Genomic DNA, 23,351 nt, shown 5'->3' on the forward strand with positions numbered 1-23,351 from the left:
TCTCTGTATTTGTGGTTATTTTCCTCCAATCTAGCTTTTCTTTTAAAAAAATACTATTATTTTTTAAAAATTGCATATATGTGTGTGAGTATGAGCATGTGTGTGCTAGTAGCCATGGAGGCCAGAAGATGGTGTCTGGCCTCCTAGAGCTGGAGGTATACGCAGTTGTGAGCAGCTTGCTGTTGTGGAATAATCTTTTTGTACACTGTGAAGATTTGTCACTCAGATTGGTTTAATAAAATGCTGAACAGCCAATAGCTAGGCAGGACTTCTGGAGCAGAGAGGACTCTGGGAAGAAGGGCAGAGATGAGAGAGATGCTAGGAGAAAACAAAACCTTTCAGGAGCCAGTTCTCCTCTTCTATCGTGTGTCCTAGAGACTGAACTCAGTAGCTTTGGAAGTAAGCATCTTTACCTACTAAACATTCCGACAGCCATGCTTTTTATGGTGTGTGTGTGTGTGTGTGTGTGTGTGTGTGTGTGTGTGTGTGTGTGTCTTATTCTTCTTTTAGGCTTTATAATTGCCCAAACTGAATTGATTTCACATTCTTTTAATTCCTAGCCTATGTCTCTACTCTAGTAGGGGGTGTGGGCTCTTATCCTTTCACTCATTATGTCTGCAAATTTGTGCTAGTGGTGGATTGCTTTTCTGTCAGCTTTTGAAATATTTTATTGTAAGTTTGACAACGGCAGGATCTCATTTTTCAAATGTGATTTCAATCCACCCTGGACTCCTTGCATTTAGTTTTATCTGGTGTATCAGGTAGGGCGCAGTAAGGAGACAGAATCCATATGAGTAATTTGAACACGGCTTATGTAAAGAATTATTCATTAAAGATTCAGTAAAAGGATAGAGGGCTAGGGAGATGGCTCAGTCAGTAAGACATTTGCCTGAAAGTTTAAGGAGCTGAGTTCAGATCCCTCGAGGCCCTCTAAAAAGCCAATGGTGGTCGTGTCTATTTGTAGTCCCCGTGATAGTGAGATGAGAGGCTGAGACAGGCTGATCCCACACACCATTGGCCAGGCAGCCTCGCCTACTTGGGAAAGTTCTGCCCCATGAGAGACCCTGTCTCAAAATAAAAAAAGGTGGAAGACTTCTGAGAGCATGACTTCTGTCTTTGTTAGGGTTTTTATTGCTGTGAAGAGACACCATGACCACAGCAACTCTTATAAAGGAAACATTCAATTGGGGTGTCTCACTTACAATTTCAGAGGTTCAATCCATTATCATCAGGATGGGGAGCATGGCGGCATGCAGGTAGATGCGGTACTGGAGAGGCAGCTGAGAGTTCTATATCTTGCAGACAACAGGAAGTTAACTGAAACACTGGACAGTATCCTGAACATAGGAAACCTGAAAGCCTGCCCTCACAGTGACACACTTCCTCCAACAAGGCCATACCTACTCCAACAAAGCCACACCTCTTAATAGTGCTACTCTCTATGAAATTAGGGGAGTCAGTTACATTCACACTACCACAGCATCCAAATTTGTTTTCTGACTTATACACACACATGCACACACCTGCATGCACCCTCCTCCCCCCTCCCCCCCAGCATACCGACCTACAAAGGATGACTGACGGAAGACTAGAAGAGTGGAAGAACAGCACTACAAGAAGCAGCTACCTCTAGACTTGAGGGGATAGAACCAAGGAAGGCCAACACCTGGACACTGGCCTGCCCCATCAGGGCTAACATCCACAGTGTTTGACAGTATAGCTTGTAGCTGGTTGGACAGTGGAAAAGTCCTCCAAGGGGTAGCAGGGTAAGGCTACAGTAAGGGAGCTGCTTGCCAGGATACTATTGACCTGCTGGCACTAGGAAGCTAGAGCTGATGATCAGGAGCTGCCTGCTTAGGTGCATGCCACCAAGTATCCTGTACATTGCTAACAAGGATGTTATCTTCTGGGATGCTGGCAATCACTGAATGGGGGGGTGTCACTAGGTCTTCTACATACCACTTGGACCATAGATGCCAGGAAAAGGAAACAAGCCAAATTAGAAAGACAAGCTCCTGCCACTACTGGGCTATATACTGTTCCTCCAGCACCCTCACCAGACCAAGCTCGACATTGCGAGACCTGGCAATTGCTTACAGTAGCAATATCACAAAGTGCTGGGATTAAAGGTGTGTGCCACCACCGCCCGGTGGTAATTTTTTTAAAATTAGTATTGTATATGTGATGTATGGTTGTACACATCACGGTACACGTGTAGAGATCAGATAACAACTCTGTGAAGTGGTTCTTGCCCATTTCTGTGTGGGTTGCAGGTCTCAAATTCAGGCCAATAGGCTTGCACAGCAAATGCTTGACCCACTGAGCCACCTTAATGGCACCAAATCTTCTTCTTGTGTGTTCTGCTGCAGTATGGCAAAGCCTTCACTTAATTCCTTTATTCATAAGTAAATAATGAACTAAGTGATGTGGCCAGAAATTTCTCCAGTCCTGCCTTGCCCAGTGGTCTGGACGAATCTCTCCCACCCATGGGTCCCACAGTCACTCATAAAATAATCACTCAGAGGCTTATATTAATTACAAACTGTATGGCCTATGGTTTCACCTTCTTACTAGTTAGCTCTTTCATCTTAAATTAACCCATTCCTATTAATCTATATGTTGCCACGTGGCAGTGGCATTACCAGTCTACTGGCATCTTGCTGCTCCTTGGGAAGCGGCTGGTGTCTCTCTCCTTTCCTTTCTTCCCTCTGCATATCTGCTTGGATTTCCCACCTGCCTCTAAGCTGCCTTGCCATAGGCCAAAATTATTTATTAACCAATGGGAATGACATATATTCATAGTGTACAGAAAGACATTCCACAACAAAGTGAACCTCTGAATTCCAAGGCAGAGGGTGAGTAAAGTAGGGGTAGAGGAAAGGCTAATTCACCCACTCGCAGTCAATAGTGAACAGATTTTTGGCATCAGGCAGAACTGAGCTGAGTCTCCTCTGTAGCCAGCTGTGTGCTCTTGAATACTGGAACCTAAGTCTTTGTTTCAGCAGCCTTCCAATGGGAACAGTAGTAGCCATGCTCTTGGTATGCACAGGCAAAAGTCCCTGCACAATACACCATGTATGTGGTATCTTCTCACACAAAGCACCTTCAGAAAGCATTTTTTTTTTTTTTTTGGTTTTTCAAGACAGGGTTTCTCTGTGTAGCTTTGCACCTTTCCTGGAACTCGCTTTAGAGACCAGGCTGGCCTTGAACTCACAGAGATCCGCCTGGCTCTGCCTCCCGAGTGCTGGGATTAAAGGCGTGTGCCACCACCGCCCGGCCAGAAAGCATTTTTAAGACTGGATGTCCTATGCAAAGTCCTCAAGCTGCTGCCACTTTCGACAGTAATGTGCTCACGGATCAAATCCATTTGCGGAGACTGGGGAACACCTCACTGAAGAGATACTGTTTGACAAGATGTTTGCTAAGGGCTGATAAGATGGCTTAGTAGATAAGCCTGCTGTCGGGTCGGATGACCTGAATTTGATCCCCCAACACATACGATGGAAGGAGAGAACTGACTCCCAAAAGATTTTTGTCCTCTGACCTCACATGCACACCATGGCATGCATATATGCACTAAATTAAAAAAGGGGGGGTCTAGTACAGCTGAGCTGGCAGCATAAGCAAATGCAGGGAAATGGGGGTTTAAATTGGGTCCAACCACAGAGGGCACTAAAGGAAGTATAGGTAACAAAGCTTCAATGGCCTGTGTGATTTATAATTTGGGAAAATAAGTGGAACCAGGATTTTGAAGTCCCCATGACAGGATGGATTTGATTTTGTGATGGGGCAAGACAGTTCCTCCTCCATCTTGTAATCTTGCCCAGGCCATTTGAGGTTCAACTAGAATCTGATCTCTAGATGTATAATCCCATGGAAAATACCCAACCCCATCCTAGGAACCTGAGGTCAAAATGCCCCAGCTAACTTATCTTAGCTTTTGTTAAACTTTCTGCTTGTGCAAACCTTCGCCTCTAGCTAACAGCTCATTTTAGCTTTTGTTAAATTCTCTGCTTGTGCAAACATCCCCCTCCAGCTAACAGCTTATCTTCGCTTTTGTTAAAACTACCTGCTTGTGCAAACTTTCCCCTCCAGCTAACAGCTTATCTTGGTTTCTATTAAACTATCTGCTCGTGCAAACTTCCCCCTCCAGCTAACACTTATCTTCGCTTCAGTAAAACTGCTTACTTGTGCAAACCTCACCCTGCAGCTGCCGAGTGAGATAACAGTATGCGTTTTTTTTTTTGGTTTTTTTTTTTTTTTTTACTTTAAAAGCCCCTTGGTCTAAATGCCCAGTGCTATATTTGGATCCCCAAATACCTGAGTGTAGTCCCAGATGGCTGGAATAAAGATTTTCAATTGGCTATAAACTGTCTGAGTGATCATCTCTGGTGGGCTCCCTGCAACAATTTCCTTCCTTTTGCTGTCCCATGTTCTACTGACTAGCCCTGATTTAAAAATAGTTACAAGTACGCTCATGTACTTGTAGGCTAACCCAAGTTGAGTTCCTGTTTTCACTGTCACTTGGCCTTCATTTCCTAGCCTCTGGAGTGCTGAGATTACAGGTGTGCATGACTGTGACCAGCTTTTTCTTTTCTTTTCTTTTTTTTTGAGTGCCTTCTGCTGACTGGCAAGTACCAGTAGAAAGTTGTTGGGAGGGCTTCAGGGAAAGTTTTGTCTTATAACGAAATGGCAAATTTCCTGATACCATTTCTTTCCCTACTTCATGCCAAGTGTAGGGCTGCAGCCATCTTGTGATCAGGAGGGTTATGAAGCAGAGGACTCTGGTACAGTTGAGATACTAAACCAAAATGCCAGCAGTCAGGAGCTTCCGACACATTGACAGCCGAGAAAAGCAAAGCCCTGTACCCTAGCAGCCAGGTTTTCTAGACTTGAAACCCAAGTCACTCCAGACTGATACAATGGGGGATATTTTGGCTGTTTAGAATTTAAAAAAAGAAAAAAGAAGAAAAAGCTGGTCATAGTCATGCACACCTGTAATCTCAGCACTCCAGAGGTAATGGCAGGAGGACCGGAAGTTCAAGTAGCCCAGCCTGAGTTACAATTCTATGTCTCAAAAAATTAATTCAAAAACAGTGTTTCACTCAGGCTGGGCTTCACTTATTTTTGCTTTTCTGAATTCAGAGCCCACAGCATTAGTGACTGAGAAACAGTCTAGTATTTGGCTGATTTCAGCCTAGGACTAGGTATGTCTATAAAGGAGCTGTTACAAGTACCTATCAGGAACAGAGAGGCTGAGGATCAGTGCCATGACTCATCAAAACAGGAGTGCATGGTCTCTGCAATCCATTTATTTGTTCTTTCTGTAAACATGCTCTGTCGTCAAGATTTAATGCTGTGACATTAAATCATGACCTGCAATGTCAGACTGATTGAATGCAACATTCATAAAGAGGAGCTAACTGGCTTTTATAGACATTCAGCAGGACAGACAGGTACTTTTTGCTAATGTTAAGGCAATTTTGTCTAACTTTTCTGCAGGTAGGTAGAGATTCCGAGGGCTGATAAATGTTGGCCCCAATATCAGGTTTCAAGGTCCAGTCTCATTCCCCTGTACTTGGCAATCTTGGTGGCATAAGCCTTTAATAATCTTTGACAACATTAAGAGGAAATAATTCATTTAGCCTTCATAAATATCAAAACAAAATGAGTTTATAGGACAGAAATGGGGGTTCATACCTATAATCTCAACACTTGGGAAGTGAAAGCAGAAGTAATACAGAAGCAGGGCCAGCCTGGGCTATTCAATGAATTTCAGTCCAACCTGGACTATAGAATGAAACCGTGTCTCAATCCCACCCCCAAACAAAGCAATTATAAAACTCAGGTTTTAATTTCTATTTTCATCTGGAATATTGTTTCTCTCTAAGCTTTACTTTTAGCTTGGAATTTGGAGTTTCCTTTGAGTTTAACTCATTCCATCTTGTTGAAGACACTGTAGAAAACAAAGAATTGGGCATGGTGGTTTTAGTTTGGAGTTCCTGAGTCAAGACTTCACATACACTCCTTGGAGAGCCCACAGAATCCACAGCTGCATTGGGCAATTTAGAGCTAACTTGAGCCTTAGTGTTCGGTCTTGCTTTGAGCCCTATTACAAAACTGTCCTTAAATTCCACAATCACCCTCTCCTCCCCTTCATTTGGCAGCATATGGCGTGATTCCCATTGTGTGGTCTGCATTTATATATGCCATGTGTGTGCAGGTACCCATGGAGTCCAGAAGAGGCAGCTAAAGTAACAGAGCGTTGTGAGCCAGCCACGTGGGGGATGGGAACTGAACTTCAGACCTCTGTAAGAGCAGCAAGTGCTCTTAACCCCTGAGCAATTTCCCCACAGGCTTTATTCTGAAAGATATCATTTCAACAGGTACTTTAGAAAAACAGGTTTCTCAGTCAGCCTGGGAGCAGTAGTCACCCAAAGGTGCTGGTTGTTTCATTACTTTCTAGCTGTATCGATCCTTTGGGAGAACGGTTATTTTCTGTTACCTGTTCAGTTGGCTTTATCTGTGTATCATTCCAGCCTAAGGAATTCAACTTTGCACTTTCTCACTCTGAGCTGACTTTTACTTTCTCAGTCCCTTCTTTTGGCCAAGAGCCATGAAATTCAGTTCCCAGGACATTCTTTTGTGAAATCCAGATTTGCACCACTGAAATCCACTCACCCGAAGGCCATGTAAACAGAGTCAAGCTTTCATATTCCTTTCCTTGTGAGAGGAACTGTTAATTTATGTAGTAAAGACTGAACAGTAGCATTTGAGTTGATAACACATTTGAACACTGTAACACTGACAAATGTAACATGTTTTGCTACAAAGTAAGCTTTGTAGTACACTTTGAAAAGAAGTCAAATGTATCTAAATTAAACTGAAACAAGCTATCTTCTCTTTTCTGAGAAGTCCAGAGGCAGGTATGGGCGTAGTAACTAACTTAACCTAGTTTTTCAAAGAAATCTCCTTAGTCCCGGTAAAGTACTTGGTGTTAAGCACAATTACCAAGGAAGCTACTTGGTAAATTGACTGGTCTATCACAAAACAACTATACTAAAGGCACTTGGGTAGACAATGACTACAAACTCAAACAGTTGCTTACTTACACTTGAGACAAATCCCAAGCAAACTGAAGTCAGGTGCATTGTTGGCACCAAGAAGTGATAAAAGCTGCAAAGGACAACATTAAGACTATGGCCGAGCCAGGAATGGCAGTGCACACCTTTAGTCCCAGCACTTGGGATGCAGATGCAGGAGGATCTCTGTGAGTTCAAGGCCAGCCTGGTCTACAGAGTGAGATTCAATATAGCCAGGGCTGTTACACAGAGAGATCCTGCTTCGTTTAAAAAAAAAAAAAAAAAGACCATGGCCATTCAAATTATCATAGTTGTTTTACAGACTCTCACTGTATAGACCTGACTGGCTTAGAATTCACTGGGTAGACCAGGCTATCCTGGGACTCACAAAGATCTGCTTGCCTCTGCCTCCCTAGTGCTGGGACTAAAGGCGTGCGCCATTATGCTTGGCTACAGTTTTAAAGGGCTCAACAAGGACCATTTCTTGTGTTATAAGTGGATAAAATCCATCCACATCAGGCTGTGGCCCAGTCTTCCTGTTCTTTGAGAACATCTTACAACCCTTTGAGATACCAGGAGCAATCGCTCAGAGTATTAGTGTTGTGCTAGTTAAGAGTACTTGGTAATGACCTTCTCATCATAGCTAGCAGGAAGTCTTCCTATAATCTTTCTTCCAGAGGACAAAGTGTCTGGGTTTCAATTGTGAATAGTTTTGTTGTTGGTTTTGAGTAGGGTTTCTTGTCCTCAGCACCAACGACTTGGGACCAAATAATTCTTTGTTGTAAGAGGGCTGTCCTGTGCACTAGAGGAGCTTGCCAGTGTCATTGGCTTCGACCAACCCCAATCCCATACCTGGCAACTCAAAGTGTCTCCAGAGGTTGTGGAATGTTCCCCAGAGAGCAAAGGAGCTGCAGTTTGAGACCTCAGAGGATGTGCTGGAAAGCTTTCTCCGGCCTGCCAATAAGAGCAAAGGTGATTTAGGCAGTGAGTGAGTAAAATGTAACATCTTTTCTTTTCTTTCTTTAAAATTGAGACAAGGTCTTACTAGGTAGGCCTGGCTTGCCTGGAACTGTATGTAGACCAGGCTGGCTTCCAACTTGCAGAGATCTACCTGCTTCTCCCTCCTGAGTTCTGGAATTAAATGTGTGCATGCACTACCATGCCTGGCATCTTTTTCTTTCTTTCTTTCTTTCTTTCTTTCTTTCTTTCTTTCTTTCTTTCTTTCTTTCTTTCTCTTTCTTTCTTTCTTTCTTTCTTTCTCTTTCTTTCTTTCTTTCTCTCTTTCCTCTCTCTCTCTCTCTCTCTCTCTCTCTCTCTCTCTCTCTCTCTCTCTGTCTCTCTCTCTCTCTCTGTCTCTCTCTCCTGTTTCCTTTTCCTTCCCTTTCCTTTCCTTCCTTTCTTTCTTTTCTTTTTTTTTTTTCGAGACAGAGTTTCTCTGTGTAGTTTTGGTGCCTGTCCTGGAACTCACTTTGCAGACCAGGCTGGCCTCGAACTCACAGACATCCACTTGCATCTACCTCCCAAGCACTGGGATTAAAGGCGTGCACCACCATCACCCAGCTCATATCTTACTTGCCTGAGATAAGGTCCCCCTTTATAGCCCAGTCTAGCCTTAACCCTGCTATATAGTCCAAACTGTAAAGATGAACTGGAAACTGGAGCCAAAGCCTGGGACCGCCTTTATGATTCCTATTTAGTTGTCCCCACCCATAGATACGAAGGTTTGTCCATTGTATATTTGTTCTGAGCATCAGCAAAGCTTATAAAAAGCCACAACGTTTTAAAAATAAAATAAAAACACAACTTTAACAATAGCAAAAAAGTTGCTAATATTTTTCTACTTGAGAAATGTTGACTTTTCTCCCCAATGAATGACTTTTCTCCCACTTACTTCTTTGGAATTTTAGCTAAATATTTCTGAAGATACTACATCTTGATTTGGGGATGGAGCTCAGTTGTTAGAGTTCTTGCCTAACATGCAAAAAACCCATCTTCAGTCCTCATCAATTGGGCATGGTAGTGTAGACCCCTAATCCCAATACATGGGGAATGGAGCCCGGGGATAGGAAGTCCCAGGTCATCCTCTCTTGGGGTAAACCACAATTCATTTACAAGGACAGAAAAGGTGCTGGGGAGTAGGGACATGTCAGTAACCCGAGCATACTGGCAAGCTTCCAGCCTCTTTTCGCCTGTGGAGGTGCCTGTGGAGGTGCCTGTGGAGGTGCCTGTGGAGGCCAAAAGAAGGCATGGGATCCTCCAGAGCTGAACTTGCAGGCAGATGTAAGCCTCCTGAGGTGGGTGCTGGGACTGAACTCTTGTCCTTTGGGAAAGCAGCAAGCACTCTTGAGTGCTGAGCTAAGTCTCTTGCCCCCAGCCCTCCTGGTTTTTATCTGAGAGTACTCCAGCATTGCCTCTCATTGACAAGGGGACTGAAACCTGGCAGGGAAGTAACTTTGTAGACACCTACTGCATCAATCTGTGTGCTTGCAGGAGTGCATTTTCTTTCACCTGAAGGTCCACAATCTGACAAGTAGTTAAGCTATTTAATTTATAAAAGTGACCTAGCCTACAGAACTTCTTTGGTTAGTCTCCCACAGTTTCCTTCCAGCCCCTCCCCACCAAACTTTAGGGCATAAAAGAACTCTCAGAATAGTTTTGAGTTTCTTAGGAGAGTTAAAGGCTGAAGCAAATCCAACTAGTATTTCTATTTAACTAGCTAATATAATTTCTTTTTTATATGATTAAAGAGCAAATTTTTATTGAGGCCAGTTCAGGAAATCAAGCATAAAAGTTATCTTAGCAGGGTCTCTCTCTCTCTCTCTCTCTCTCTCTCTCTCTCTCTGTGTGTGTGTGTGTGTGTGTGTGTGTGTGTGTGTGTGTGTGCATATATGAGGATGTGTGGCTAGAGGACCTCAGTGGCTAGCCACTGTATTTTCTTTTGTGGAGGTGTTCTCTCACTGGCTTGGACCTCACCAAACAGGCTAGGCTGATTACAAGTGTGCACAAGCATGCCTTCTCCCCGCCCCCATCAGTTCAGAGGCTCAAACGTAGGCCTTTCTGCCTGGGAAGCAAACACTTGACTGATTTAGCTCTCTCCCCATTTCTTGTAGCAGTTTGCTAACTTCACACTTAGTATCGGATATGGGAAAGACAAAGTCATGAACTCTCAGAAGGCTCTGCAGGGTGGCTCTCATCTGTAATCCTTGGAGGCTGAGGCAGGGGGACCATCATGAGTTCGTGGCCAGCTTGGTATACAGAGTGTAATACTTAGGGTTACTATTGTGATGAAACACCATGACCAAAAGAAACTTGGAGAAGAAAGGGTTTATTTTTCAAAGTCTATTACTGAAGGAAGTCGGGGCAGGAATTCCAAAAGGGCAGGAACCTGCAAGAAGGAGCTGATACAGAGACCATGGAGAAATGCTGCTTATTGGCTTGCCCTTCCTGGCTTGCTCAGTTTGTTTTCTTATACACCCCAGGTCCACCTACCCAGGGGTAGCACTGCCTCCCTGGGATAGCATCACAATGGGCTGGGCCCTCCCACATCAATTACTAATGAAGAAATTACACTGGGCAGTGGTGGTGCACACCTTTGATTCCAGCACTTGGGAGGCAGAGGCAGGGGATCTCTGTGAATTCGAGTCCAGCCTGGGCTCCAGAGTGAGTTCCAGTAAAGCCGGAGCTACACAAAGAAACCCTGTCTTGAAAAACAAAAAAACAAAAAACAAAAAGCAAGCAAGCAAGCAAGCAAGCAAGCAAGCAAGCCAAGTGAAACTAGAACTAAAAGCACCAAAGAATCAAGTTGCAGCCCCTGGCCCTGGGTCTTTCAGCTGTGGCTCTACTCACTATGCACATACATTGCTCAGGAGGCCCCAGGAGGGCCCACTCAGAGACTTGAGGGCACTGGGACTTAGGGATTAGCTATTATGCTGATGACGGTTCTGATGTTTACTGTGCTGAGACTTGTTTGGCTCTTTCCTGGGGAGAGGCCCTGTGAATCTTAAAACTTTCTGAGCTTCCCAAGTCTTGTAAATTTCAAGAGCTTTCCTGTATATCCTTAGTTTTCTGAGTCTTAGGAACCTCTTCAGTCTTTCCAGAATTGAACGTTTTAATTCAGAGGAAATAAATTGAAACAGAACCACAGGTGGGGTCCTCTTTAACAAGAGGACCTGGCCCTGGGTCTTTCAGCTGTGGCTCTACTCACTATGCACATACATTGCTCAGGAGGCCCCAGGAGGGCCCACTCAGAGACTTGAGGGCACTGGGACTTAGGGATTAGCTATTATGCTGATGACGGTTCTGATGTCCGTCTGATCTCTTAAGGAAGAATATAATAATTGGGTTGTTTCTTTTTTGTTTTTGTTTTGAGACAGGGTTTCTTTGTGTAGACCAGGCTGGCCCCTAACTCAGAGATCTGCCTGCCTCTACCTTCTGAGTATTGGGATTAGAGGTGTGCATCACTACACCTGACTAATATTTAGATTCTAAATGGGCTCCCTTTCCTACTAAAAGTTTCTATCTTTTTCTTCTTCCTTTGTTCACCCATTAGCAACCATTTATTTATAGGCTATTGAATTTTAGCATAGCTAGAAAAGACTACAATTCTAAGCCTAGGATTTTCTATCTTTTTTTGAGATAAGACCTAACTAGCTTAGAAATCCCTATGTAGACTAGACCAGGCTGGCTCTGAACTCACAGAGATCTGCCTGCCTTTGTGTCCCACCCGGATAGTTTCCTTTTATTGACAAATTGGCAAGATTCTTTCTAGGTAGAACCTTACTGCCTAATAGAACAAATACCAAAAGGCAAGGTTTGTGAGTGTGTTTATACAAGAAAACACAACTGAAATCTTATCAACATCATACAGAAATACAAAGTATTAGAGAAGACTTAATCTTATACAACCATCTTTTGTATGTGGCAACCAGAATGTCTTAATTGAAGTCAATATTGTTTTTAAAAGAGAGAGAGAAAAAAAAACTTTAATAAGACAAGTCAAAACTGGAAAAGAAATGGTCTGATTCTAGCTGACACAAATACATTATCTGTCCCACCCTGAAAAGTAAAAAAACATATGACCTTACATCTGCTAGAATGCCTGTGAACAAAAAGAAGCAAATGGTGAGGATGAGGAGAAAAAAAGAACTCTTGTATACTGTTGGTGAGAATTCAAAATTACTACAACCATTTTGGAAAACAGTATGGAGGGGCCTAGAACTACTAAAGAGATTACCAAGTGATCCAGTAATCCAATTTTCTGGATATACATTAAAAGGAAGTGAAATCAGTATGCCCAAAAGATATCTGCATTACTATCTTAAGGCAGCTCAATACTTTTAATCACCACATCTGGCAAATACAGCATCATTCATAATAGCCAAGATAAAGAAATTAAAAAAAAAAAGTGCCTATCAACAAATGGATAGAAAAAAAAATGTGACTGCAGGGCTGGAGATGTAGCTTAGTGGCAGAGTGCTTGCCTAGCATTCTTGAGGTTCTGTGCTTGACCTCCCCAGCACACACACACACACACACACACACAAATGTGTCTGGGTGAGGTGGCTCATGCACAATAGCCTAGCACTCAGGAGTGAGGCAGGAGGAAGTTAGCTTAAGGTCAGTCTGGGTTATACTGTGAGACCATGGGCATATAAAAAAGTTGTGTACTGTATCTAACACACAATGGACTATTGCTTATTTTAGGTCAGGTTGAGTTATACTGTAAGACCTTGGGTATATAAAAAAGTTGTGTACTGTATGTAATACATAATGGACTATTGCTCACTTTAGGTCAGTCTAGGTTATACTGTGAGACCATGGGCATATAAAAAAGTTGTGTACTGTATCTAATACACAATGGACTATTGCTTACTTTAGGCAAACAATGAAAGGTCATCTGCAACAACATGGATGGATTTAGAGGACATTATACTATATATATATATATATATATATATATATATATATATATACTGTATACTATACAGATATAGATATACTGTATACAGATACAGGCAAACAAAGCCAGTATCTCATCTCACTTTTAAGTGGAATCTTAAAATGTCCAATTCATTGAAGCAACAGTAAAAATTTTTTATCAGAAACTGAGGTCAGGGAAAAGGGAAATGTTACTGAAAAGATACAACGTTTCAGGTAGCAATATTCAACGTGGCAAGTTAGTAGCATCTCCTAAAGTTAATAGCATCTTCTATAGTTAAGAGTGGATTTGAATTGGACATAGGAATGCACATCTATAATCCCAGTTACTTCGATATAAATCTAAATTACGTAGCAAGTTCCAGGTAAGCCTATGTCATTTAAGAACCCAATTCAACAAGAAATGGTTGGGGATATAATGGCAGAATTCTTGCCTACTGTATGTAGACAGGCAAGGGTGCGGCAGGAGGTGATGTATTAGTTGTTCTCACCTCAAAGGATAAAGTATGAGAGGTGATAGGTACGTTAGTGAATCTGATTTGTTCATTCGGGAGTGTATTCACGCATTGCAATTTAACACTGTACCCCAGAAATAAACGATTTATCTGGAAATTGCGTGAGGTAGTGCAGGAGCTTGTGGTCCCAACTACTTTGAGCTCAAGAGCCAAAAGGCCAGCCCCGACAACAAAGTGAGACCAAGAATCAATTGTACAAGTGGAGAACAAAGAGAATTATCTAACCTTCGGATCAGCATGAGCATCTGTGACACCTGCGGGAGATGAAGCTGCAAAACGATGTTTAGGGTCACAGAAACAGACGCTTTTAACAGTGAATTTCTCCGTGAGTTGTGCGTGAGAATCGCTAGATAACTATTAAAAAAAATCTCGAAGTCCAGACATCACGCAAGAACAATTGCATCTGAATCTATGGATATGGAACCCATAGACTTTTCTTTCTTTCTTAAAGGCTTCCAAACAGGAGCCAAGATTAGAAAACACATACAAAAATATTTGTGGATTTTTGGAGGAAAAGAGGCGATAAGGAAAGATGAAGTAAAAACCCATGCAGGACAGGGCGGCTACTGCAAGGGCAGGGACAAAAGCCAAGAGTGCCAGCGAAGGATTTAAGGACTGCATGTGTTTCACAGACGCTTTGAGTGACAGCAACGAGCTCGGAGCACCCGAGACTGCATTCAAATGACGTTATTGTGCTGTTGCTCCTGTCCCATTCCATTTTCTCGCCCATTTTCCCACAGTTAACAGGAAAAAAAAGAAAGAAAGAAAGAAAGAATGACGGTAATGTCTCCCACGCGTCGCGCCAGAGACGCGTATGGGCGGAGCGCGCGTGGGAGAGTCACGGCGCGCGGTCACCACCGGCCGCTGGAGAGGAGGAGCTCGCCATAGCGCTGGGAGAAGGGTGGCTTCTCTGCCAACCCTCCTACAGCCCACCGCCCGGCTGCCGTGGCCAGGGAGGGGTAAAGGAGCGTCCACGGACTGCTGACGTTACCGTGACGCGCCCCCCTCGGTTGGCGGCGCGGCTTCCGGCGGTCCGCTTCATCACCCCCCTTTCCGCTTTCCCGCCCACGCGCCGCCCCGCCCCGCCCCGCCCTTCTCCCACCCCTCCCCCTCCCTAGCCCCACCCCTCCCCCCAATACAGAATAGCGCGGGGAACCGTCAAAGGTTGCCCGTGGAAAGGGCCTCCCGCGGGTTCCCCTTCCGTTCTGTCTGGCGACTTCCGCTCCAGGCCCAGCAACATGGACGCTGCAGCCCACCGGCCGGGCGGCCGCTGAGCAGTCACTGAAGCTCGCTCCCCTGAGCGGCGGCCGGCCCGCCTCTCCGCCCTCCCGCTCCGTACTCGCCTCCCTGCGGCCGGCCGGCCCGGCCCTACATGGGGGCGGGCCTCCGCAACACGGGTTTGGCTTCCTGTTCAGAGGCGGCCTGGCGCTAGGCGGCGGCCACACTGCCCGCGCCCGCCTCGGTGCGGTCACCGAGCCCGGGAGGAGGCTCCAGGGCCGCATCTCGGGCGGTTGCGCCAAGCCGGGCTGTGCGCCGCCATGGCCCCAGTGCAGCTGGAGAACCACCAGCTGATCCCTCCGGGAGGCGGTGGCAGCGGCAGCGGCTCAGCGTCTGCCCCGGTTCCTCCGCCTCCAGGAGCCGCGGTGGCGGCGGCAGCTGCGGCCGCGGCTAGCCCTGGTTACCGGCTTAGCACGCTCATCGAATTTCTCCTACACCGGGCCTACTCGGAGCTCTTGGTGTTGACGGACTTGTAAGTGCAGCGAACCCATACCTGCTTCCCGGCTCCCCACTTGCCCTTCCCGCCCTGTGGGTCGATAGAGGCTTGTGCCTGCTGTTTATTGAGCGCGGCTGTTTAGTGTAGAATTTTGGAATTCATGGGGTTCAGGTTCCGGGGACGTGGAGGAGCTTAGTATTGGGGATCTGGTTGGCGATGAAAGCGCTGAGACTGGTTAGTTTCGCGTGTTACACTTGCGCTGAAGATTGGTTGTAGAATTTTTGTCTTGAGTTCCCAACGGAACTCTATTGATCTCTTGGTGGACTCTTTAAAACCCTATGACTGAGAGTAAGCGTTTAGGACTCGTAACTGGACGCGGTTTTCAAAGAAAGGAAATGTTTTATAGCCTTTTTACAATGTTTTAAATGTAGGTTGCAATTGTTTCTCTTTGGGCTCAGGAGATAGATTGTTTAGATTGTTTAGATTCTGTTTAAAATATTACATTGTGAATTGAGCCTTTCTGAAACATTTGAAAGCGTTCGAAGTCTCTTTGAATGTAGTGAAAGTAAAATACTTTTTCCTAATGAGCCTGCTGATTTCAGTCACCTAGTTACCTATGAAATGCCTTGGGGCGTGATTAGGGTGTTAATCCCTTTAGAATACAAGCAGAATACACTGATGGCTCAGTGTGCGAAGAAAAGGCATCATGAAATTTTGGAACTCTGTTTTACATCTTCTAGCTGAGGTTCATAGAAGTTTTCACCTTTTACCTATCTATTGTTAGGCTCCGTCGGGTTTCCAGGAAAGTACATTAGTATGCAGACATTAGGAAGTATTTTGTGCTATTTTGTTACTGGAGAATTAAATACTTGATTGTACATGACTAAAAGCATTAGAGACGGTTTCACATACTCTTTTAAAACATTTCTTTTCAGTTTTTATGTACTGTTTATTGAATGAGACAAAGCTTAACCTTGCTAAAAGAGGTGCTCCCCCCCCGCCCCCCCTTGAGACGGGGTCTTCTTCTGACCTTCAGTTCTGGTTCAGCCTCTTTCGACTGGGATTACTAGTGTGGGCCAATACACCTGGCTGAGAATTTTTTTTTTTAACGCATAATCCTCCATCTTCTAAGTGTTAGGATTACAGGTGTGTGGCTCCTCCCCTCCCCACGGCTTCTGACTGAGTGAATAGCTGTCATGTTTAGGAATTCTTGTAGTGATACACTTCTATAGTAGGAGTTCTTAAGAATCCAAGAGAGCCCGGCGGTGGTGGCACACGCCTTTAATCTCAGCACTCTGGAGGCAGAGGCAGGCAGATCTCTGTGAGTTTGAGGCCAGCTTGGTCTACAGAGTGCCAGGACAGCCAGGGCTACACATTTGAAATCCTGTCTCAAAAAACAAACAAACAAGAACCCAAGAGAAAGTTTCATATAAGTCTTGTGCATATCTGTGGGAAAAAGACTGATCATGGATTGTGTGATTTGGTTTTCTATAGAGGAGTTGTCTAAATTTATTGAATTGTGTTCTATTTTTTTGGACTTGGTTTATGGAGAGGCACCTGTTTTATTGCTGTAGAATAATATAATTTTAGTCCTGCACCATTTGTGTGATGATCCCTAAATATATCTCAAGCAGAGACAGCTGAATTCCATATTCTGTGTCCAGATCCATACATTTCAATATCTAACCCAGGAGCTGAGTTTGGTGATAGATAATATATGCCTGGGACCTCAGCATTTGGGAAACTAAAGTAAGAGGACCACAAGCTTTAGGCCAGCCTCAAACTACATAGTGAGACCCTATTTCAAAAAATACCCCACAGCTAGACATGGTGGTGTATGGCTTTAATTCTTGCAGAGGCAGGTGGGTCTACATAGTCAGTTCTAGGACAGCTAGGGCTACATAGGAAAACCCTGTCTCAAACCAACCAATACCTCCCTTTCCCCCCACACAAAGAAACCAGACACAGAGACACAAACCCACCAACAAAAACAAAAAAACACACCAAAAAAAGTTTTTAGAATTATTTCTGTATTAGAGTGATCTTACGTAAAATTTGTGGTCCAAACCAGGATACCTTTGAACATTAAAAAAAATGCTGTAAATATAGTAGTGCACACCTGTAGCCCAGCACTTTGGAGGTCAAGGCAGGAGGATCAGAAATTAAAGAACAGCCTGTAGGCAACATAGGGAGTTTGCTGTCAGCTTGGGCTGCTTGGTATTATGTTTCAATAATAATAATGTCCAGTGGGCTGGGAATGTAGCCTAGCGGTAGAGCATTTGCCAGGTCCTGGTTCTGGCTCTCCAGTGCCACACATTAAAAAAAAAAAAAAGGCAGAACAGCAAGCATACACTGGGACTATGCTGTGCAAACCATGACATGGTCATTTCATTTTTACTTTTAAGGCCCCAAGAGAACTGTGTCTTATCTACTCTACCTCTTTAATTCATGCGCTAATAGTCTCATTCTGTTCCATCTACCTACCCTTACCTTGATGTTTCTTGATAGTTCTTGACACAATTACAATTGGATGATGCTTCTGCTCTTTTTCCAGACATACATGTGGTTTTTCTTCTCATTTCTTGTAGGTCTTAGCTCACATATAACTTAGATCAAAGACTTTCTCCAAGCACTCATCTAGTAGTACTTTGCACTTTCTGTTCTCCTCCTTTGGGGTTTTTTCCCTGCAGTGCTTACTTACTGCTTGAGACATCATTAGTATACTGTGCCGCCTCCATGGAATAGAAAGTCCAGGAGAACAAGGATTTTGATTTGTTTTTGTTTCCCAGTGACAAGAACAATGTCTGGCATGTACTTGGGGCTTAACTAAATTTAGTACATGAATGAATGAATGCATTTTCAGAAATGTCTCTTGGAAACCATGGATAATTAAGGGAAAAGCAAATGGGTTTTTTGTTTGCTTGTTTGTCTTATTTTTGGAGACAGGGTTTCTCTGTAATAGCCCTAGTTGTGCTGGAACTCAGAGATCTGCCTGTCTCTGCCTCCCAAACTCTGGGATTAAAGGTGTGTGCCACCACCGCCCTGCTGTATTATTATTGGTGTTTTTTTTGGGGTGGAGGTTTCGGAGACAGGGTTTCTCTGTGTGGCTTTGGTGCCTGCCCTGGATCTTGCTCTGTAGACCAGGCTGGCCTCGAACTCAGAGATACCCCTGCCTCTGCCTCTGCCTCCTGAGTGTGGGGAATAAAGACGTGTGCCGCCACCACCGCCCCGCCCCGCCCCGCCCCACCCCACCCCACCCACCCTGCCCCACCCCACCGCACCCTGCCCCACCCCACCGCACCCTGAACCACTGTTATTCTTGATACTTAACAAATTGGTAAAGGGGCTTTTTTTTTTAAATGTGGCAACTAAAATTTCTTGGTTTTGTTTATGAGACAGTCTTACTCTTCTGTAGTCCAGGTTGGCATAGAACTTTGCATCCTCCTGCTAGAATTAATGTGTTAATGTACATTAATGTAAGTCTTGAGGGACATGGTACTTAGTTTTTCAACATCTGGTTCTGTCTGAAACACGAAGATAAAAAACAGCTTAGATGGCAGCAGTGGTGCACGCCTTTAATCCCAGCACTCAGGAGGCAGAGGCTGTCGGATCTCAGTGAGTCTACAGCCTGGTCTACAGAGTGAGTTCCAGGACAGTTATGACTGTTAATACAGAGAAACCCTGTCTCAAAAAACAAAAAAAACTGGGGAAAAAAGATTATATCTTTGATGCTACCTATGTTCCTTGGTTTTGGTTTTTTAGACCAAGTCACTAGGGAGGCTTAGAATATTTTTTCCTTCTGCTTGCTTGCCTCCAACACATGTTCAAACTTTCTGCCTTAACTTTTTAGGGACATATATTCTATTCTTGGCCTTTTAACCTCTTTGCTAGGATTCCAGCCACATGAACTTACTGAAGTGTGGAATAAATATGCTCTGTGCCTTCCTTCAACGTTTGCATCTTAGGGTTTCCCCCCATGTGGTGGATTTCAGAAAGGAATTTAAAATAGAAGTGAAAGCATTTGGGAGAGAAAGGAGGCAGGTAGCCAATCCTGGCCCTTGTCCTAGAAATGGTAGACTTTCTGGTGGGAGCTGATCCTTTAGGGTCTCTGGTGGCAGGTAGGAGCTGGAACAATGGTTCCTGCCTTCCTATTCTACTCCTAAGCGCTACTGTCTCCCCATCCCCCTAATCCTCATTTTTGCCTCTCTTTAGAACAAGGCTTCTCAGGGAGTACTCTGAGGAGCTTTTTTCATGTGGAGGAATTTACCAGGGGCTCCTTTTATTTGCAATCTTTGAGACAGGGTCTTACTCTGTATCCTAGGCTGGTCTCTTAGCAGTCCTCCTGTCCTCCCAAGTGCTTGTGATTATAGGGTGTGTTACCATACCTGTTCTTATTTACAGGCTTCTAACAGGCCTTTAGTTTCTACTTGGCTTTCTGGTATACTGGCCTTCCCAGCCCCTACTTAGTTTAAACTCCCACCCAAACCTTGACCTCTGGCTTGCTGAACCCATTGTCCTGAACCTCACCTTTCCCCTAGGGATTAAGCCCCAGGCAGTGTGGTGCAGGTACTCTACCGCTGAACTGTATACCCAAGCTCTCTACCTAGCTCTTCTGTCACTCTGGTCATACCTGTAGCTTCTACTCATCCAAGTGTCTTCCCTGAGAAAAAGACAGAGCTCACTTTAATAGTTCTCCCTCCTTGTACTTTTCTGTTTATGAGGCACATGTGTGTATTTAGGGGAAGACCATTAAGCAGCTGGGGTGCATTCTTCAGGATCCGATGATTGCTGGGCAGGCTTGAGAGGTGTTCAGACCATCAAGCCTTAGACCATGAGCTAGAGGTTACTGGAATGTGGAGGTTCAGAAGGCTGATTAAGACCTTCCCAAGCATCAATAGAATAGTAGTATAATTTATCAAGGAGAAAGTTGACATAAGTTGCTGGCAATCAGTACTGGAGAACTAGCAAAAAGAAATCAAGAACACTACTGGTTCTATTTAAAAATAATATAAATCCTTCATCTAACCATTATGCAATGTATAATTGCCATAAAACCTTGATTGCACCCTTAGCTTCCAGATTCACCTACTATAACACAACATAATGGGATTACTGCTAGGAATCAAAGTGCTCACAGAGGTTTGGGTTCAGAGAGACTGATAACTAAGCACTATTCCTACACCTGTAGCCATTTTGCTCTTAAAAGATTTCTTTTTTGACTCTGATACTGTGTGCTGATGTGAGACTTGGGATATTTATTTATTTATTTTTTAGAGACGGGGGTCTCTGTGTAGTTCTGGTTGTCCTGGAACTCACTATGTAGACCAAAGCTGGTCTCAAACTGAAATAGATTCTCCTGCTTCCGCCTCCCTGAGTAATGGTATCTAAAGGTGTTCACCATCACACCCCAGGACTTGAGCTTTTTAAGTGTTTGAAGTTTACACAGTATCTTCGGAATCATTTTGAGTGGAAAGAAATGTTGCTTTCTCAGTTTCTACTTAACAGCCATATTGTTGCTAATTTATCAGTGCTGGGAGTTAGCAGCCACTTGAGCTTGCAGTTACTGTTTGCTCAGTTTTTCTGAAAGCATGAAGATAAGAAATAGAGTCAGAGTAAAGGCCGTTGTCACATTTGACCAAGGCATGCATATATTTAATCAACTTCTTTTTTCTTCTTAGATTGCCAAGGAAATCTGATGTGGAAAGGTAAGTATGAAAAAAACTTAAATCTTTCTCCTTGATTTTTTTCTTCTAATTTGTGAGTATAGGTATGGGGCTGTTGATGGTGTAGGGCTTTGGATTAGGAACCTAGGCCTGAAGAAACCTAGAACTGTGTATTTAGTCAGGAGCACCAGGGAATGCAGTTTTCTCATTCTTGGTACTTGGATGTATAGAACCTTTGTTCTTTAAACCTTTATTGATGACTGACCAAGGCAAGGCCTTGGGAGGACTAGGAAGATGTAACTGTATAGTTTGTAGTGGAAGTTGAGGAGTAGACTGCCTTTGGACAGCTGGCTGTTAATTTACTAGTTGCTCTAATGATGCTGTTAGATATCTTTTAGCACATTGACTTTAGTCTCCTACTATTGCTATTTTATAGCTGAAAAAATTTTGATCCAATTTAAGCTTGGGGCTTAAGACAACACTATTATGTTTCCATAGGCCAAAGGAACAAGATAAATTAAGATTAAAGGAGATCATATTGTTGGGATTTAAATTGGACTGATATAAGGCTAACTTGATTATACCTTTGATACTACCTATGTGCCTTGGTGTTGGTTTTAAGACCAAGTCACTAGGGAGGTTTAGAGTATTTATTAGTGGCTCCCTCTCCATTACCAACACCAAATGCCCTATTTGTAGATTTAGACACAAATAAAAAAGATAGAGCAGGAAGACACAACTGAGCGGGGCGGTGGTGGCGCACGCCTTTAATCCCAGCACTCGGGAGGCAGAGCCAGGCGGATCTCTGTGAGTTCAAGGCCAGCCTGGGCTACCAAGTGAGTTCCAGGAGAGGCGCAAAGCTACACAGAGAAACCCTGTCTCGAAAAACCAAAAAAAAAAAAAAAGGAAGACACAACTGAAACTTAATCTGTATTGTGACTTGGCTGGTCAGTTTTGTTTTTGTTTTTGGTTTTTCAAGACAGCGTTTTTCTGTGTAGCCCTGACTGTCCTGGAACTGGCTCTGTAGACCAGGCTGGTCTTGAAACTTACAGAGATTCACCTGCCTCTGCCTCCTCAGTGCTGGGATTAAAGGTGTGTGCCACCACCAGGCTGGCTGGTCAGTTTTAAAAGAAGGAAACAATTGAGGTTTGTTCTGCCTCTTGTGGGGTGGGAAAGCACACTGGGCTTTTGGAGAACTAACTTGTGCACCCTGTCAGTTGAGACAGTGTGGTATCAGAAAACCACATTGCAGTTGTTTACAGAGAAGGACATCTTTTTTAATAGAGGAGCATATTTAGGAAGAAAATAATAGACAAACCTAGTTGCTCGTTGGTAAGAGAGAGACAGCACTGACATTCTGAGTCCTGACGTCGGTGGTGTCCAGGTGGCTGTGAGGTGTTGGGTGTTGAACCAGAGCCTTCTGAGCTACAACCCCAGCCCTGTCAGATCTTAATGTACTTTTAACACTTATGTTGTATCTCAGTCTTGCTTGTTTTCTTTTATAATCCTTGACAGACACTAACAAAGAGCCATAAGTGTGCCCTTGGCTTTTCTTTTTCTGTTTCTAGTAATCATGGTGTTGACTGTTCTTAAGGAATCTTTTCAGGTTATGTGTGGTCTTCATACACTCCAATAGCAGCTTGACTTTGACATATTCAGTCAGCATTAGACTTAAGCAAAAACTTAGTTGGGTGCATTGCATCATGGTAATGTTATTGACAAGATGCAGAAACATTGGTTGGATTTGTAGGTCATTGAAAAGTCACATTAAAATTAGTAGAATTCGACCGCACTTGAAGTTATGTTGGTATTCTGCTGGGTCTTGCCATTAGTCTTGGCATGTTGAAGTTTTCTTTTTTCTAGTGTCTTAAACAATGAAAGGTATGATTTTCAGTTGTGTAGTGGTGCTGAAGTAAAGAGGTCTAGCTAACATAGAAGGCAGAGTTTTTAATGAAGCTCTTAAAGCTTTATGAGATGATAAATATTGGTGATTGCTGGGTGAAAAAGCATAGAATTGAGTCCAGTATAAAAATAGATATTGACAGACCTACCTTTTCTTTTACTCTTCAGTGTGTGCGTCGTTAATTTGGCTAAGGTAATGAACTGTGCTACGGAAATTCTTCAGAGGAAAGAGTTTCATAGCCAAGGTCTTTAAGTGCTTTTTCACTTATGTTATTGCAAGTTGGGAAATAGCCCTTGATTTTGTAGAAAGAACACAGTTTCAAGCTTTGGTAAAGAATATATTTCAGGGGCTGGAGAGATGGCTCAGAGGTTAAGAGCACTGGCTGCTCTTCCAGAGGTCATGAGTTCAATTCCCAGCAACCACATGGTGGCTCACAACCATCTGTAATGAGATCTGGTGCCCTCTTCTGGTGTGCAGGTGTATATGCAGACAGAACACTGTAACCGTAATAAATAAATCTAAAAAAAAAAAAAAAGA

At 43.7% G+C, this 23,351-nt stretch overlaps 1 protein-coding gene across 1 annotated transcript in view; it reads left to right on the forward strand.

The window, feature by feature from the left end:
* Positions 1-15,004: 15,004 nt before the first annotated feature.
* The window catches only part of Med14 (mediator complex subunit 14), a 95,868-nt gene continuing 87,521 nt past the window's right edge, over positions 15,005-23,351 (forward strand). The window contains exons 1-2 of the mRNA XM_059251158.1: positions 15,005-15,284; positions 20,927-20,953. Of these exons, the coding sequence (XP_059107141.1) occupies positions 15,073-15,284; positions 20,927-20,953 (239 nt within the window). The 5' untranslated portion in view covers positions 15,005-15,072. The remainder of the gene's footprint in view (positions 15,285-20,926; positions 20,954-23,351) is intronic.

Source organism: Peromyscus eremicus, chromosome X (assembly GCF_949786415.1).
Source record: "Peromyscus eremicus chromosome X, PerEre_H2_v1, whole genome shotgun sequence".
Lineage (NCBI taxonomy): Eukaryota > Metazoa > Chordata > Mammalia > Rodentia > Cricetidae > Peromyscus > Peromyscus eremicus.